Source organism: Populus nigra, chromosome 8 (genome assembly GCF_951802175.1).
Source record: "Populus nigra chromosome 8, ddPopNigr1.1, whole genome shotgun sequence".
In the NCBI taxonomy this organism is placed as follows: domain Eukaryota; kingdom Viridiplantae; phylum Streptophyta; class Magnoliopsida; order Malpighiales; family Salicaceae; genus Populus; species Populus nigra.
Genome location: NC_084859.1, coordinates 15,908,461 through 15,924,190, shown reverse-complemented (window position 1 = coordinate 15,924,190; position 15,730 = coordinate 15,908,461). Strand labels below are relative to the sequence as shown.

Genomic DNA, 15,730 nt, shown 5'->3' with positions numbered 1-15,730 from the left:
ATATTATATTAGTTTAGATATACTTTTAAATAAGGTTTTTGAACCAAAATAAAAAAACTCAAATATCTCTCAACAAAGTATGAACCTAAACTCCAGGTTTGGGAGAGAGAAAAAATCAAAGCTTAAAAGATAATGAAAACACTGAAAATGAGGTGGGAAAGAGTATGAAGAAATCTGAAAAACTCAAGTTATAAACTCTTCTTTCTCCCTCGTTTTTATAGTGGATTTTGGAACCTAAAAGTTTGAACAATTAATAAGAATTAATTCCAACCATTATCAACATTTGATTAGCCACTATAAATTAAGAATTAAGTCTAGAAAATACCAAGGGTTATTTGAGTATAAAAACCAATGGTTCTTTGAAATTAATTTTTCATTCACCTATAATTTAACTAAATCATGTTAATTAATCAAATTTCCAACAATCCCCCACATGAATGAAAATTGTCTCACCGGTTTGAAAACGACTCAAAGATTTGTTCAGAGATACTGACTTGGCAAATTACTATATCAAGATATGTAACTTTTGACTTTGAATGTTTCTTAATGAAATATTATCAGATTTACTTGGCTAAATAGTAAACGTGATGTCTTGAACTATTAAGTCTTTTGTGTAAATTAAAATAATGGTACTCACATAGTTCTTTTGGTTCTTACTATTATGTTTATTTTGGCCTTGAACAACACTTAGATTCATGGGTTCTTTAGAGAATTCAACATTTATCAAAATTCTCAAAGAACAACCACATTTCTCACTCATATAAGTGGTCGTTCATTAAGAGTATTATGTTATATTCCACTTTGTGTATTAAGATATGAAAATCATTAAGGATTCACCTCACCTTTTATCACGCTACAGCTGACACTTATTTTATCATAGGAATAAATAAAAAATTGTAATTTCCTGGTACTACCAAAAATATTACATGACTTAGTTTTTCATTTGAACCTAGATTTTGAGATCTCCAATCAATTAGGTATGATTACCATCATTACACTCTTTCATCTTTTAAATACTTTAAGCCCATTACCCTAGATGAATTATACACAAGTTTTCTCAACAAATATTTGGTTAACAGATCCATAATGTTTTTATTTGACTTTACATAGTTAATATAAATAATTATATTCGAGAGTAAGTTTTTAATGATATTATATCTATGATGTATATGTCTAGACCTACCATTATACATACTACTTTGTACCCTTTCAATTTCTGACTGGTTGTCGCAATGAACACAAATAACTGGCATTGGTTTTGATCAATATGAAATATCCTTTGAGAAATTTCAAAGTCATTTAGCTTATTTTTTAGCTTTATTAAAAGTAATAAACTCTGATTCAATCATGAATCCTACGATAAATGTTTATTTAGAGAATTTTCATGACACAGTTGCTCCATCAAGTGTGAAGACATATCCACCAGTGGATTTTAAATCCTTAATATTAGATATTTAATTGACATCATTATATCTTTCAAGTACAACCGAGTAACCAGTATAGTGTAACTCATGGTCTAAGGTGTACCTTTAATATTTGAGTACCCTTCGCATTGTTTTTTATTGATCTATACGTGAATTACCTGTAAATCTACTCAGTTTGTTAACTAAGTAAGCAATATCAGGTCTTGTACAATTTATAACATATATCAAGCTCCTAATTTTCCAAGAATAGTCTAATTTGTCTATTCCTTTACCTTTATTTTTGAACAAATAGACACTTTTGTCCTTTGGTGTTTTCACAATGCTATTTTCTCTTTTAGAAAATTTATTAAGAACTTTATTAACATAATAAGATTGGGATAATACCAATCCATTAGATGTCCTAAAAGTTTTTATTCCTAGTATAACATCTATAACATCCAAGTTTTTCATATCAAACTTGTTTAGTTAACATTTTCATAATAGACTTGATTATATAATCATTATTACTGTCCAAAATAAGCATATTGTCCACATAAAGACATAAAATGACATAAATTTTATCTATATTTTTTCACATAAACACATTTATCAATTTTGTTGATTTTGAACTCATTTAACAACGTAATCTTGTCAAATTTTCCATGTCATTATTTAGGTGCTTGTTTCAAATCATAAAGTGATTTGATAAGCTTACAATTGTTTCTTATCCATGGATAATAAACCCTTTTGGATGTTTCATGTAAACCTCATTATCAAGGTCACCATTTAAGAAAGTTATTTTACATTCATTTGATGTATTTCAAGCTTGATAATAAATGCAATGACCATTAACGATCGTATAAAAGTTATTCTTCATATATATGAATATATGTCAAAGTAGTCCACACTTTTGTTGTCTAAAACTTTTAACAACGAGTCTAGTTTTATATTTATCAATAGTGCCATCGACTTTCATCTTTTTTTTTAAAGATCCATTTATGGTCTAATAGTTTACTTCTAGAAAAAAGATAAACCAAATATCTTTCACCAAGATGAACCTAAGCTCTAGATTTGATAGGAAAATCGAAGTATAAAAAGAGAAGAAAACCAAAAAATATAAGGTGAGAAAGAGTGCATACAAATCTAAAAAACATTGTTAGAAACTTTTCCTTCAACCCCTTTTTTCATAGTGGATTTTAGAAGTTAAGAAGTTAAAAAATTAATTCTCACATTATCAACATTTGATTAGCCACTACAAATCAAGAATTAAATTGGAACATGGTGTCCATAAATTTATATTTTTTAAACTGAAGAATATATTTAAATTTGCAATAAAACTTTTTGGAAGAGATTGTTAATATTTATGGCCTGGATTGGACAAATAATGGGTTAGTTCTTCATAGACCAGGCTTAAGTCCAAATTCTAGTTGGAAAAAAAAAATATTTTCCAACTCAAACTATTATTTTACAATGAATCTAAACTCAAGCTTGGTTGGAATAGAGAAGTAAGCCAATGCTATCAAAGTATTTGATATAAATTGATATCTGACAAGTTTTTCATGGAGCAAAGACAATAACAAGACTGTATCCTTCCAACAAATGCTCAAATGAACCTAAAACATTTCAGAACAAATTAATATATACAATCAATAATTTATTTAACATGATAAAGATAACTATTATACGTCATCGAGTTGAAAAAAAAATTAAAAAACATTTGAAAAACTTAAAAAATTTAATTTTGTTTTTTTCATATGAAGAACAAATTAAGGTGAATATGATTTGTTTTAATTTGGTTTACAATTTTCATCTAGTATGTATGATGTATTCTAAATTTCATTCAAGCTACCTTATCAATCAACAAACAATATTGTTGTTATATGTTATATAAATAACCAGGCCAACTTATTATCTAACAACGATATTACAACAATAAAGTAAAAAAAAAAAAAAAACCTCCTAAAAAGAAAAGAAAAATTGTATATATTTATATATAAACAATAAATATGCCAAAATAACTTAGAAAATGAAAGATTCATAATTATCAAAGCTACCAAAACTTTCACGTAGTCATTAAAGCATTTTCAGTTTATGTAGCATAAAGATTCTTTTACGTTGTGACTACCAAAACTTGAACACCGAAGAGAAAAGTAAAATCTTTTTAGAAAAGAAATGAGCAAAAAATACACGAAGTTGGCAAGTAGACTTTTAAAAGCATAAAAGTTAAGAAAGATCCATTTTCATAAAACTTATAGTTTTCATATTGATATGTCCAAACATATCACGAGGACCAAAAAAAAGCCTAAAGTTGGCTGGTATGCCAAAACATACCTTGTTGGGCCTATTGATGGTGCGAAAACCATAAATTCTGTTGAAATGGTTTTTTCGCGGCTTTTGTGCAGCCTACCGTCTAACTTAAGGCGTATTTTGGGGTTTTATGATATGTTTTCTTTGTGAAACTGGGTGTTTCACGACTTTTGTGGTTTGAAATTGTGGGACGGGTTTCACTTTCAGTAGCATCAAGTATACCAGAAACTCTGTTCTTTCCTAATGCAATTCACGTAAAAGCCTGGAAAATCGTAACGTATAACATGGCAACCTGTAAAACGATTCAAAGAAAGGGACCGTTCAATTAGGATGCTGATTGATTTCACCTAGTTGCCCTCAAGTATTAGTCCTTAATTAGCCAAAACGCGTTTTATGACTTCATCGAACAACGTCAATTTCAAGAACAAGTCCGAGTCTTATTTTCATCTTTGCAAGGAACATGACCTCAACTGATTGTTCTTTTGTTTTGCTGTGGTTGGATGTTTTGAACAGTATAACTGGTGACCTGTAATGTTTCCCGTCAAAAGAATAGCTAAGAAGGTCAAAAGGAAGATTCTTTTTTTAATAAAGTAAGAAATTAACTTGTAGTTTGGGGCACGATATTTGATTTGATTTTACCCTCTGTTATGAAAAAACTAATGGTGTGAAAAGGCTAGCTATTTACGACTGGCTTGCTCCTTATAAACAGTATATAACGTAGCTAGAGTCTCTCGTCATTACGTTGGATCATATTAATTAAGGGTTTAATTAACACTAACCCTCATCTATTGTAAGATTCATCAGATCGAAATATTGAATGGGAAAAAGGAATGTCTCGACCACAACACCAAACGGATGTTGGCATGATTAATTTTATTAATTAGTTAGTATTTGAAGAAGAAAAAATCCCATCACTTCAGTTATTTCCGATCTCTATCCTGGCCACTTGATCGAATGCTTATTGATGAATCCCCATACCTATATAGTATGAGGTTACTAGTTTCCACAGCCAAGACAAATAATTTATCCCATAGAAAAGCAGCGTGCATCTGCCATTTCTGCAACAAAGGAAGAAAGAACCCTGGCTCCCATTTCACGAGAAAACGCCTGCTCGAAATTAACAAACTCGAACTCGAACTCAAAAGAGACATTCTTAAGTTTTCTCGTATCGACTGTCTTGTAAAGCTGTAATTTAATTACCTCATCACAAAGTTAACTGTCATGACCTTATGATCTCCAATCAAATAAAAGGTACTGACCGTTTCAAAGACGCTTAAAAGTTTTCTTCTCTTACGGGCTCCACTGTGTACTGATTAATTTGATAGATCATCACTTCAATGCTTTGACTGAGGGACATTGCAAATACTTTTCCATATCGTATGCTTGACGGTCCAGTCATCCACTTGTCTTTCCTACGTTCCAGTCTTCATGTGTACATTACTTCTTTTGCATCAAATTAATCACACTTGTGCCCCATAAAACACTCCATCCTCTATTTGACTAGCCCTTCACCCCTCAGTATAAATACACTCCACCCTTAGTTTCAACTGCCACAAAACATCTCTCTTTCCCTCTAGTGCTAGCTACTTTTTTCTGTCTCAAAATGTTTACCTCTTCAATCTCTTATTTAAATAGCATGCTGTATGACACTAAAAAAGGCACCAGGGGAAGCAAGGGAACAAATTTGATATATAGAGATGAGTTGAGCAAGAAGATATCACCAAAGAAGTTAAAGAAAGGTGGTAATTGCTTGGCAATTAAAGAAGAAGATGCGAGGAAGAATTTTGAGAAAAGAGGGCATGCCAGCAGTGTGCAAGAAAAAGATGTGATCAGAGTGAAAGTTAGGATGACAAAACAAGAAGCAGCTCGATTAATGGCCAAGTGCAAAGAAGGGGGGCTTCTTGAATTCAAAGATGTCGCACATGAACTTGTCCAACTTCCTGTTAATCGTATTAGTACTGTTGTGTCCTCTAATGGTGGATATGGTGGTGTGCTTCGTAGCATCCCTGAAGAAGAGTAGTTTGAACTGTGAACTACAAGTACCAGTTTCCTTAATGGAATCAAAAGCCACAAAAGGAAGAATCTAGTGATTGCTGCTATCATACATGTATAAACTCCTTAACGGTGGATCCACAATAGGGTAGCACAGAAATTGTCGTCCACGATGGTGGATCATACATCAGAGGATTAGTTAGTTTGCAGCATGAAAGCTTTAAGATCTGAGAATACTTTTGAATTTTGTAATTATTCCCGTGAAAAATAAAAAATCATTGATTTTACAAATGAATGCGGTGCATATAAAGCAAACAAATATGTTTGTTATTGTCTAAATGTATGGTCATAGAGTTTCTTGGAACAAGGACTTTGAAGTTTGAACTGCGTGTCCTGCTTGAAAGATGATATTTGACCAATTCATTCCGGGAGTTCTTTACTTCTTTTTGTTGATGATTTTGTGGATGACAAAAACCACTACACTATTAGTCCTTTATTCTAGGAAAGTATAATAAATCAAATAAAAGGTATATAGAAATGCCTACAGAACCCCGATGTGCTGTCCAAATTATTAATTCTAAAAAACTGCAGTGAATGGTAAGACCGTGAATGAAAAAAAAATTGATTTTTACTTTTTTATATTGTTTTTGATGTCTTGAAATAATAAAAAATTAAAAATTAAAAATATATTATTTTAATAAAAATACTTCCAAAACATCCTATTCATCACTTGTATCTAAAGGCTGGAAAGAAACTGTATACTTGTGACACCAAGCAGCAAGAGATGGTCAGAATGAGGTGCTTATTTTTGTCGGAACCCTGATGACTAGAAGTATGATTTGATTTAGTCTTCCACTTCAGAAACCAGTTATATTTAATTTGTGATGGCTCCATGATTGGTATGCAGAGGCCTATTTTTAATCAGAAAACTTCAAATTTCGATTCTTCTCCGGAGACCATAAGCCCAGACAACTTAACCAGTGAAGCATGTGTGTGTGTGTGTGTGTGTGTGTAAGAATACTTTTTGTTTGAAATGCTTATTGGAGCCGAAAACAAAAGTAAGTAATTTTGCTAATTAATCTTTCAATTAGGTGTCAATATATTAATATTGTGAGCACTAGTAATGCCAAAGACGCACGCCTACACCAGACATGTCTTCTTGCGATACAGAGAAAAAGGTTTGAAAGAAGAAGAGTGCAGATCACAGTATGTGTTGTTAAGAATTTTGAATTGGGGAGTGTTTTATACCATGATTGAACGGTCAAGCTCTTAAAACTTGTTATCAAACACACCCATATGGCATGTTTATCATTTTTTTTTCTTAAGTCGGTTCAGATTAATTTTGCAAAAAATGATTCAATGGAATCTAAAAAGTACAAGAATATCATTAACATCTAATAACTCTTGGTAAGCAAACGCGTAATGACATGTATATTTGGGAATTGGGTCATGATCCCAAAGAAAACCTCACATGAGAGGACTGAAAAAGGAAAGAGAATGGTAATTTCCTCTTCAAAGGGCTCGTCTCTCTGTTTCAAGCCCTTCAGGAGTTTCCATGATACTCTCCAAAGAGGGTTTCCATGTTTTAACCTTCATTCTCCCTCTCTCTATCTCTCCCAAAACATCTTCTAGCTTCCTTCCTCCGTTGACCTTTAGCTGAAACGTTAACCACTCTAGCTCCTCCTTCGTAAGCACTATCTTAACCTTAAGGCTTGCACCTTTCTCGAAACCGCCACTTTCCTTCACAATCCTTGTTTCTTTCTTTTCTTGATGCAGCTCCTCCATGTTATCATCCTCCTCATGTTGCCTTATTTTGCTTGACCTTATGCAATTTCCCATAGTTTGAAGTGCAAAAAACAACACGATTTCAATGGATAAACAGTATTTAAAATGTTATTGGGAACTGAAAAAGAGATTGAGAAATAGGAGGGAAAAGTACATCAATGGAAAAGCGGTTCCAAAAGGCTTCAGCTCTTGAAAATTAGGTGGAGGGGGAGGACCTGATACTTATAGGAGGAATTCGGTGCCCAGAATTTACGTAGAATTTCTTACGCGGGAATAATAATTTTTCTATCTTTGCTAATACACAAACTAAATTTCCATGAAAATGACGCAACTGCTGGGGCGCCGCTGTATTAAATAAGTTAAGTACGTTTCTTTTTAATTTCTTTGTGACTAGTTAAGTGCCAGCACCACAAAACAAAAGCTGCATGCCTAATATCTTGTCAGCTCCTATATACATTTTTTTTTTTTTTTTGCTCGAACAACTAAAAGTTTAAATGCATGAAATCAGGAAATGGAGATTTCGTTTCGTAGGCGATATTGTGCTTGATTATGGCAACTTTCTTTCTCTAGCTCAATTTAGTCAAGTACACGAGATTAGAGATTTAATCAATAATAAATAACACCAACAAAACCTGCCGCAGAGTGATAGTTTAAGAGGGTGTAATTGTTTTTTAAAATGTATTTATTTTAAAATATATTAAAATAATATTTTTTATTTTAAAAAATTATTTTTTACATTAAAATATTAGAATAATTCAAAAATATATAAAAAATCAAATTTTTAAAAAACACTGCCTCAAACATGTTTCCAAAAAGCACCTTTTAAGCTCAATCTAATTACAAGTTTGGAAGCTAAAGTCTAGCCCACATATATGTAATCAAGATATTCAAAAATTTGTAATGAGATCTACAAAGAATTAAAATAGTCGACGTACTTAATGTTGAAAAAAAACAAAAAAAAAAACAAGAGGATAGCAATAAAGGATTTTGGTTTGAAATCTAATTTTGTTAGTGGTCTTAATTTATTTTATATTGGTAGTTGATTTGTGCTGTTTGAAGGAGTAAGCAACTATGGAGATCAGTAGACTACACCGAAGGCTCGTGGAAAAAGGAGGCTTAGGGTTGTGTCAATCTTAAGAAAACCTAATTGATTCCCCGACAATGTCACGAGCACGGTGGAGCTCCTACCTGAATTTAATAAATGCCGTAGAAAATAATAAACAGATTATAAAAGAGTTTATTTTTTTTCTGTCACCAGCTAGAGTTTTTATACCCACAAAAAATTAAAAAAATAATAATAATAACAACACTGACCAGAATTGAATACACCGACAAGTTTAATGACTGTAATATTTATATGTCAGAAATTTCAATTTAGAAACTATATAATTTTCCACCACCTCTAAAGAATTCATGATTCCACTGGTAGGATTTAACTACTTCTTAATCGACAATGAAAGAATGATTCTTCAGGCACAGCTATATATATATATATATATATATATATATATATATATATATATATATATATATCCAAACACAATCAAACGCATTTTGATTCGAAAATGTTTATATTATAATCCGGATTCATGATATCTCCTTATAGAAAAACTAGACAAGAAGACGAAAAATGTGATAGAAAAATTGTTGAGAGACCTTGAATTATTGAAGATATAATATAGATGACAGTGACATTTACTATTAAATCTATATGAACATCATTGACACGCCATGTTTAATAGAGTAGCTAACAGGGTTTCTTACGAGAGAAAGAGGCATAATTTACATAGAAAATATAAAATCTTTTCCATTATCGAGATTATACCAACTCTAGATTATTAAACTTGAGCGTACACGGTGCTAAACGTTGAACAACAACAGTAATACTGTCCGTGAACCTGAGAACGTGGCCCTTCATTTATTGGACGAAAACACTTTCAGCGACGTTCATCACCACAATGCATGGAGGAGATTTTTCATAGTTTATTGTGGTTGTCATTTTGCTGGAGAGTTATTGCAGGGTAGGTGCCTGGACGAGTTCATGGTAACTTGACCTCATCACTCATAGCTATGTTAGTATTTCACTCGAAGCTCTCTATGCTTCACAAATTTATTTATTTTTTTAATCTTAACTGGATATTCTAAAATAAATTAACTATTATCAGCACTCCAAATATTTGAAAAGTTGAAAATATTTTCTTATAATTTTTCATCCTAAATAATAATATAGAAAACAGATCTATTTCTCAAGCCTCACGGTATCAGATTTCTTTTCTCGTACATCATGGAAAGATTCAAAATCTTGGACTTCTTCTTTTTTTCCCCTGATGTGACCTGGGTTTGAATTGCAAAACCAAGTTTCTGCCATTACTTTAGATCTTGCCTTCATAGTGGTCAACATAACCTGTTCACATGGTGTAACATGACCAATTAAGTACTTGGAAGGCTTGATATGGTAATCAAAGTAGACTGCCTTGGCCAAGTTTCCTGTACTTCTGTTCATCGCAATGACCCTAGGGACTCTATTTCTCAATTTTCTTTAATGGAGAATAAAACTCACTAGTTATTCCTGTTGAATTTCCGATTGTCAAGTGTGATTAGTGGGTCTTTCATGCTGTCTTCGGTCATCTGCTGAGGTCAAAAGCATTTTGTTTGAAGGTTGAAACATTTGATGTAATTCATCCCTTTTTTTTTCAAAGTTTCTTGTTTGGCTCGTGCTTCCTTGAATCGAAAGTAAAGCTAAGCTGAAGTACAACGTTCCCTTTGTCGAAGAGCATTGTTCGGGGAACAAATAAGCTTGTTGCTTAGAGCTAGATTATACTTGTCAAGTTAAATCTCAAGTACACCTTTTGCAAGTTGCCACTATGCTTGCACTCGAAAAAGAAAAACAGCATAATAATAAACCCACTCGTGACTCTTGGATTCCTTCACCCCTTCACGGCACTGCTGAGAAAAATGCACCCTTTTTGTTATTACAAACCTTGTTTATTAGTCTCTTAACACGCAGTTGTAAATCCTGGTCCCAAAATGATTAAGACAGGATTTAAGGGAGCCAGAGCATTTTATTTGAAGCAATCGTGACGTTCAATGACGTTTCAGACTACAGAAGAACAGAAATAAATGGAAAGTATAGTCAATGCTTCCAAGTCATCTGGCTTAGAAATTACCACAGCAGTAGCCTGTCTAAGGCATCATCTTTCCCAAAAAAAAGAAAAAACTACGCTGCTTCATCGATGTTTTAATATACGTGAAATTGTCTTTTTTTATTAAAGATCAAGAGAGCTTCGCTTTCAAGAAATCGGTGGAAGCAATAATGCTCACTCGATAGTCTCAGGTTTAGGTGAGGAAGCCAGTAGTTTAATGTTTTTTGCAAGACTGGTGACTGTGGAAGCATTTGAGGACTCAATGTTGAATCTTCGCAAGGGGGACGACAACTACCCGCTTTGGGCCAGCTTGTTTTGACAAGACACCACACTGCCCGTCAAGGGGAGAGTTTGTCAACGAGCAAATCGGATTCTTTCAATCTTTCACGCCAACTATGCATGGGAAAAGACAAAGCCAAAATCCCTCAAGCTCAGCAAATAGTTAAGCTCACTAGATGGATTCACTTGCACTCTCGGCCTGATTGATGAACCCCATGCGGTGCCCACTCGGTACTGCTTGCTAACAACAGAAGAAGACCTCGGATCCGTGTGAACACTATCCAAATCCCTTCTAGTCTTCTACTACATCAGAACATCAGCTCCATGATGTGCAGACATCACTTCTCAAGTCGAAGCGTGGCTGTATTAAGATTTCACAGTGCTCTGTTCCATCACAAATTCAAATGCCCATTACACAACCACGAATAGAGTGAAAGCCATTGCCAGCGACCAACAGAACACAACAGGTGCAAAGAGGAACCGTTGTGAAAAAATCACTAGAGACTTGAGTCTCTTTGCCATTTCCATTGCAATAATAATTATTTTTCAAAGTGTTTTTATTTAAAAATACTTTAAATTATTTTTTTTATTTTTTTAAAATTTATTTTTAACCACATCAAAATAATACAAAAGCAAAAAAAAAATTAAAAATTAATTTTTTTTTAAAACAGCATTTCTCCAAAAAAATATTACAACCAAAACCACCAGACAAGAGAATTCACTAACCGTTAGGGATATTGCAATCCCACACTAAAAAAACCCAAGTTAAATCTAATGTTAGTGACCCCATTAGCCTACACAACAGAAGGTTTATACCAGTAGAGCATGCTGACTTAAAAACATCAAGTTCTTCACAGGCTTTCCGTATCTTTTAGAATAGGTTCAGCTCCAAAACCAACTAAAGCAGGTTACATTAACATACATAACCAAAATAGAGATCCAAGTACGATTCACTGCATTCGCCGGCGCTTCTTTGCAAGATTTTCAAAAATTTGGTGGACATCAGAGGATGTGATTGTCTTTGATTTATCGAATGACTCCTGCAGAAAAACATGGGTACATACATCAGTGCAGCATATTTGCTTTGCATAAATAAACTCAAACTAAAATAGAGCAAAAGGTAACTTTTTACAGCTAAGTTTGCAAGATTGCATATCACAAGAGTAAGCTCTAAGGCGTGTTATCAAGGGCATACCAAAAAGGAACGAAATTCATCCTTGAAGTCTGCAATACCATTCAGAATCTCCACCTTCTCTACATGACCAAGCTTGTTGAAAAAGCTCAACTCAGCGCCCTCCTGTTGCTGCAACTTTTCTTCCCTCTTCTGCTTTGCCATTTTCTCATACTCAACAATTGTGTCCTCCCTGTCAAGAAGATAACTTATATGCTTCTGGTTGTACATATCCAAGCATTTTTCACATCTACACAGGATGTCCCTCCAGTTTTTGGAAAGAAACAATGGTTTTCCTTCTGAAATAGGTGAAGTGACTTCCACATCAACTCCAAGAACACAAGTAGTATGAAGATTGGTGTCTTTTGTGCATTGGTTTGAGTCGTTTGACCCACTATTCTTCCAAGAACTTTCTCCAACAGCAGAAGCTTTTCCAGCTGTTGCATTATCCTTTTCAGAAGAATTGTTAGCACATATATCATTCTCAAGCTTCCCAGAACCACAAGCTGTGGGAACATCTTCCAGCACATCCTTATCCTTAGCATTACTATAAGTAGCATCACCTTTCCCCCCTGCTGCCCAAATTGCCTTGGGATATAGTGTCAGAAAAGAACAAACTGTCGAGCATGTCTTGCATATAAAATCTTCATAGAGAGGCTCTCCCTCCTCATCTCTTGGAATCTGTAAAACAAGGAGATAATTTTGGTAGCTAATAATCATACTACCTAATCAGAACCATTATGGCTCAAAGAAAGCCAGAACTATAGAAGACTTGCATGTCCTGGGGAGGGAAGTCCAAACTAAGAAGACATTTATTGAATTGTGTTTGCAAGAAGTGAGACCTGAAGCCTAAAGTATCCAAACCTCTTGGTTGTGGACTCTACACTACAACCATGCACTTGAAATCAGAGCATAGGAGGAGAAAATTCTTAAAACATGATCCATGTAAAATAGTTGGATGTCACTTATGATTAACATCATGCATTGGGATCTGAATTAACTTGATCATGTCTCCAAAATAATGCCAAGTATGATATCATCAAACCTATTAACCATGATGACCATATATCACAATATCACATGTAAGTTGATATATCAACCAATTTTTCTACCAACAGTAGGCTGTAGCAAGGGTAGAGACTAAGGGGTGTTTGTGATCCCAACTAACAAAGGCAAGGTTTGGGAAAGAGCCAAACTGAAAGCATGGTTGTTTGACAAAACAACCCTGCCATAGATAACTCATAAAGAATTTACTGTCTACGGAAGTAAATGTCAACTTGTCAACCCTCTTTATTGTACATCTAAGGATTACAAATTTCCCAAACAGCACTTTTTTTAGGCTGAAGACACAAACAGGTAACTGTGGGAAAGAAAGAGGCAAAGATGATGAGAACGGAGATGGAACAACCAGGCTACCAACCTCATTGGAAGACTCTAGGCCAAGATGCTCGTCATGAAACCAGTCTTCACACATAATGCACTGTATCATCTCTTCTTGTGCCTCAACATCTGGATCAGGATAGGGCCGATCACAAGAGCAGTATAAACCTTTGAAGTTGTGATTATATGAATTTTCAGCATTTTCCACATCTTTCTTTGGGAAAAGCTTGCAGACGAACTCCCCAAATTTTGAATTGCCACAATCACACCGAAAATTTCTCTTGGTCCATAACTCCACAATCTTTTGTATGTGGCAACAGCAAAAGGCACGTTAAATGTAAGATAAATTTTAACCAAACGAATTTTATTTAAGAGAAGGCATGGAAGAATAGAACACTGATTAACTGCCACAGGTGTGGATAAATATTTATTTCTGAACTTGCACCTTCAGATTATTAGTTTGGTTTTGAACTAAAGTTTTCAACCTCCTTTAAAAAGTGCTACCATGAAATGAAGATTTATATATTCTAGTGTAAGGTGTTGCATAAATAAAATTATGTTGCAATGTTTTTGTATATTGGTTATTGTAAACACCAGCTACACCCGTGGTTTTCAATTTCTATTGTAATTTCTATAGAACACCTTTAAGGGCATGAAAGTAGGCTTGACAGTGCATTGTGTTTTGCAAAGAAACGTTTTACTTGTCATCATGCCTCCATATTACAATTTTAGTTCTAGGCTTCTAGCCCTGTAAATTTGTTAAACTTTTCATTAACAAACAGCATATGCCAGAGCTTTTAACATTCGCAAGGTTAAAAAAGGCTTCAGTAGCTAAATTTATAGTATTTTTGTCATCTCAAAATGTGCTTGAACATTGCCTCATTTTCACCAATGTTCTTGCTGATGTACATAGCATCTTTTTGGTCACCAGCGTACATTAATTTACAAAATGGTTTTCAATCAAATTGAAAGTTGGGACATTAAACCACAAAAACAAACCCACTGGGAACTAACTCAATCAACAATCAAACCACTAAACTAAAAAGGGGAAAAAATACCTCATGGCCGTCATGGCAAGACAAACTACAAGCAGTGCAAACTCCAGCATTTCCATCTGGGGTGCATGACAGACATGAGAAAATAGCCTGTCTCTTCATATATCCCATGTTATAAGTGCACTCATTTCCCTCATCTCCTCCCAAAACCAAATCCGCGTTCTTTGCAACCAACAACCAAGACAAAAATCAGAGGAGAAAATTTAAGAGTAACTCAATAAATCTAATAAGCAGAGAGTTACATTATACATATGTAATCTATCCACACCATCAAAGATTAAATCATCTTCCAGATCAATACCAAAGCAACCCATTTAAAACATAATGCATTTTCTTTGACATTACGGCTTGAGGTCACAAGTTTCGTGATACAGAATTTCACTAATAAATATTGCAGCAGTTGTCGTAATCCAAAACAATTTTTGCCCTTTTATTCACAAGTCTGGTCGTGGACTTGGACTTGTGTTGTTGTGGAATCTATCAATTTCCCTAAATGCTGGAAAAAAGATTAAAATATTCTCGTGTTGTGTAATTAAGAATCAATCACGAAACCAATTTGTGTCCAACAGTTTCCGATATCCAATCCCACTTTACCAAATACAAGCATTCATCTCGACAAAAGGACCCTCTTTTCATATTTACAAAACCCTAAACAACATAAAGCCAGTGACTCGAGACCCTAAGCTGAAATCTTTTCTTCCTAGAAACCAAACAAATGTACACAATCACACCAACAACCAAGAGGGTAAGAAAAAAGCAATACTTTCACTCAGCAAAACAAACCCTGAATTGAAAATTTACCAGTTCCTCAGCTTCAACGTTTTTGAGATATTCATCAATGGTAACAGTTTGCTCGACCTCATCATCAAAAACACCATCCATTTTCTCAATATAGTGGAAAGGATTGAAACTTTATGCTTTCTACCTGAAATTGAAGCAAACAAGAGAGATATTGGTTATATGTCTGCTTTGAAAGGGATTGATTTTGATACGGGAAAATCCATGGGCTTGACCTAAAAAATAAGTAAAGCAGGTATTGGAGTAAGGGGCACCGACCTGATTGGATTTCGTTGATTTCAAATAATTCTAGGGTTTGTTAATGTGATTACGAGAGCGAGGGAGAGATGTATGTCGTCTAAGTATGTATGGAGAGAGAGCGCGTTAAAGATATATGGGAGTGTTAAGGACTGAACGGACATTTTCCCGCCATGATGA

At 34.0% G+C, this 15,730-nt stretch overlaps 1 protein-coding gene across 1 annotated transcript; it reads right to left on the bottom strand.

The window, feature by feature from the left end:
• Positions 1 to 11,582: 11,582 nt before the first annotated feature.
• On the bottom strand, positions 11,583 to 15,730 carry LOC133702424 (uncharacterized). Its single transcript, XM_062126781.1, has 6 exons — positions 15,572 to 15,730; positions 15,317 to 15,440; positions 14,519 to 14,677; positions 13,501 to 13,761; positions 12,105 to 12,761; positions 11,583 to 11,949 (listed from the first exon to the last, which is right to left on the bottom strand). The coding sequence occupies exons 2-6, from the start codon at positions 15,395 to 15,397 to the stop codon at positions 11,860 to 11,862; spliced, it is 1,248 nt and encodes a 415-aa protein (XP_061982765.1). The 5' UTR covers positions 15,398 to 15,440; positions 15,572 to 15,730; the 3' UTR covers positions 11,583 to 11,859.

Excerpts from the sequence above, each read along its gene's own strand:
- LOC133702424 (XM_062126781.1), bottom strand. The coding sequence starts at position 15,397 with ATGGATGGTGTTTTTGATGATGAGGTCGAGCAAACTGTTACCATTGAT. Across the intron at positions 12,762-13,500 it reads GCCTAGAGTCTTCCAATGAG|ATTCCAAGAGATGAGGAGGG; the intron begins GTTGGTAGCCTG and ends CTTGTTTTACAG. Across the intron at positions 11,950-12,104 it reads ATGAATTTCGTTCCTTTTTG|GAGTCATTCGATAAATCAAA; the intron begins GTATGCCCTTGA and ends GTTTTTCTGCAG.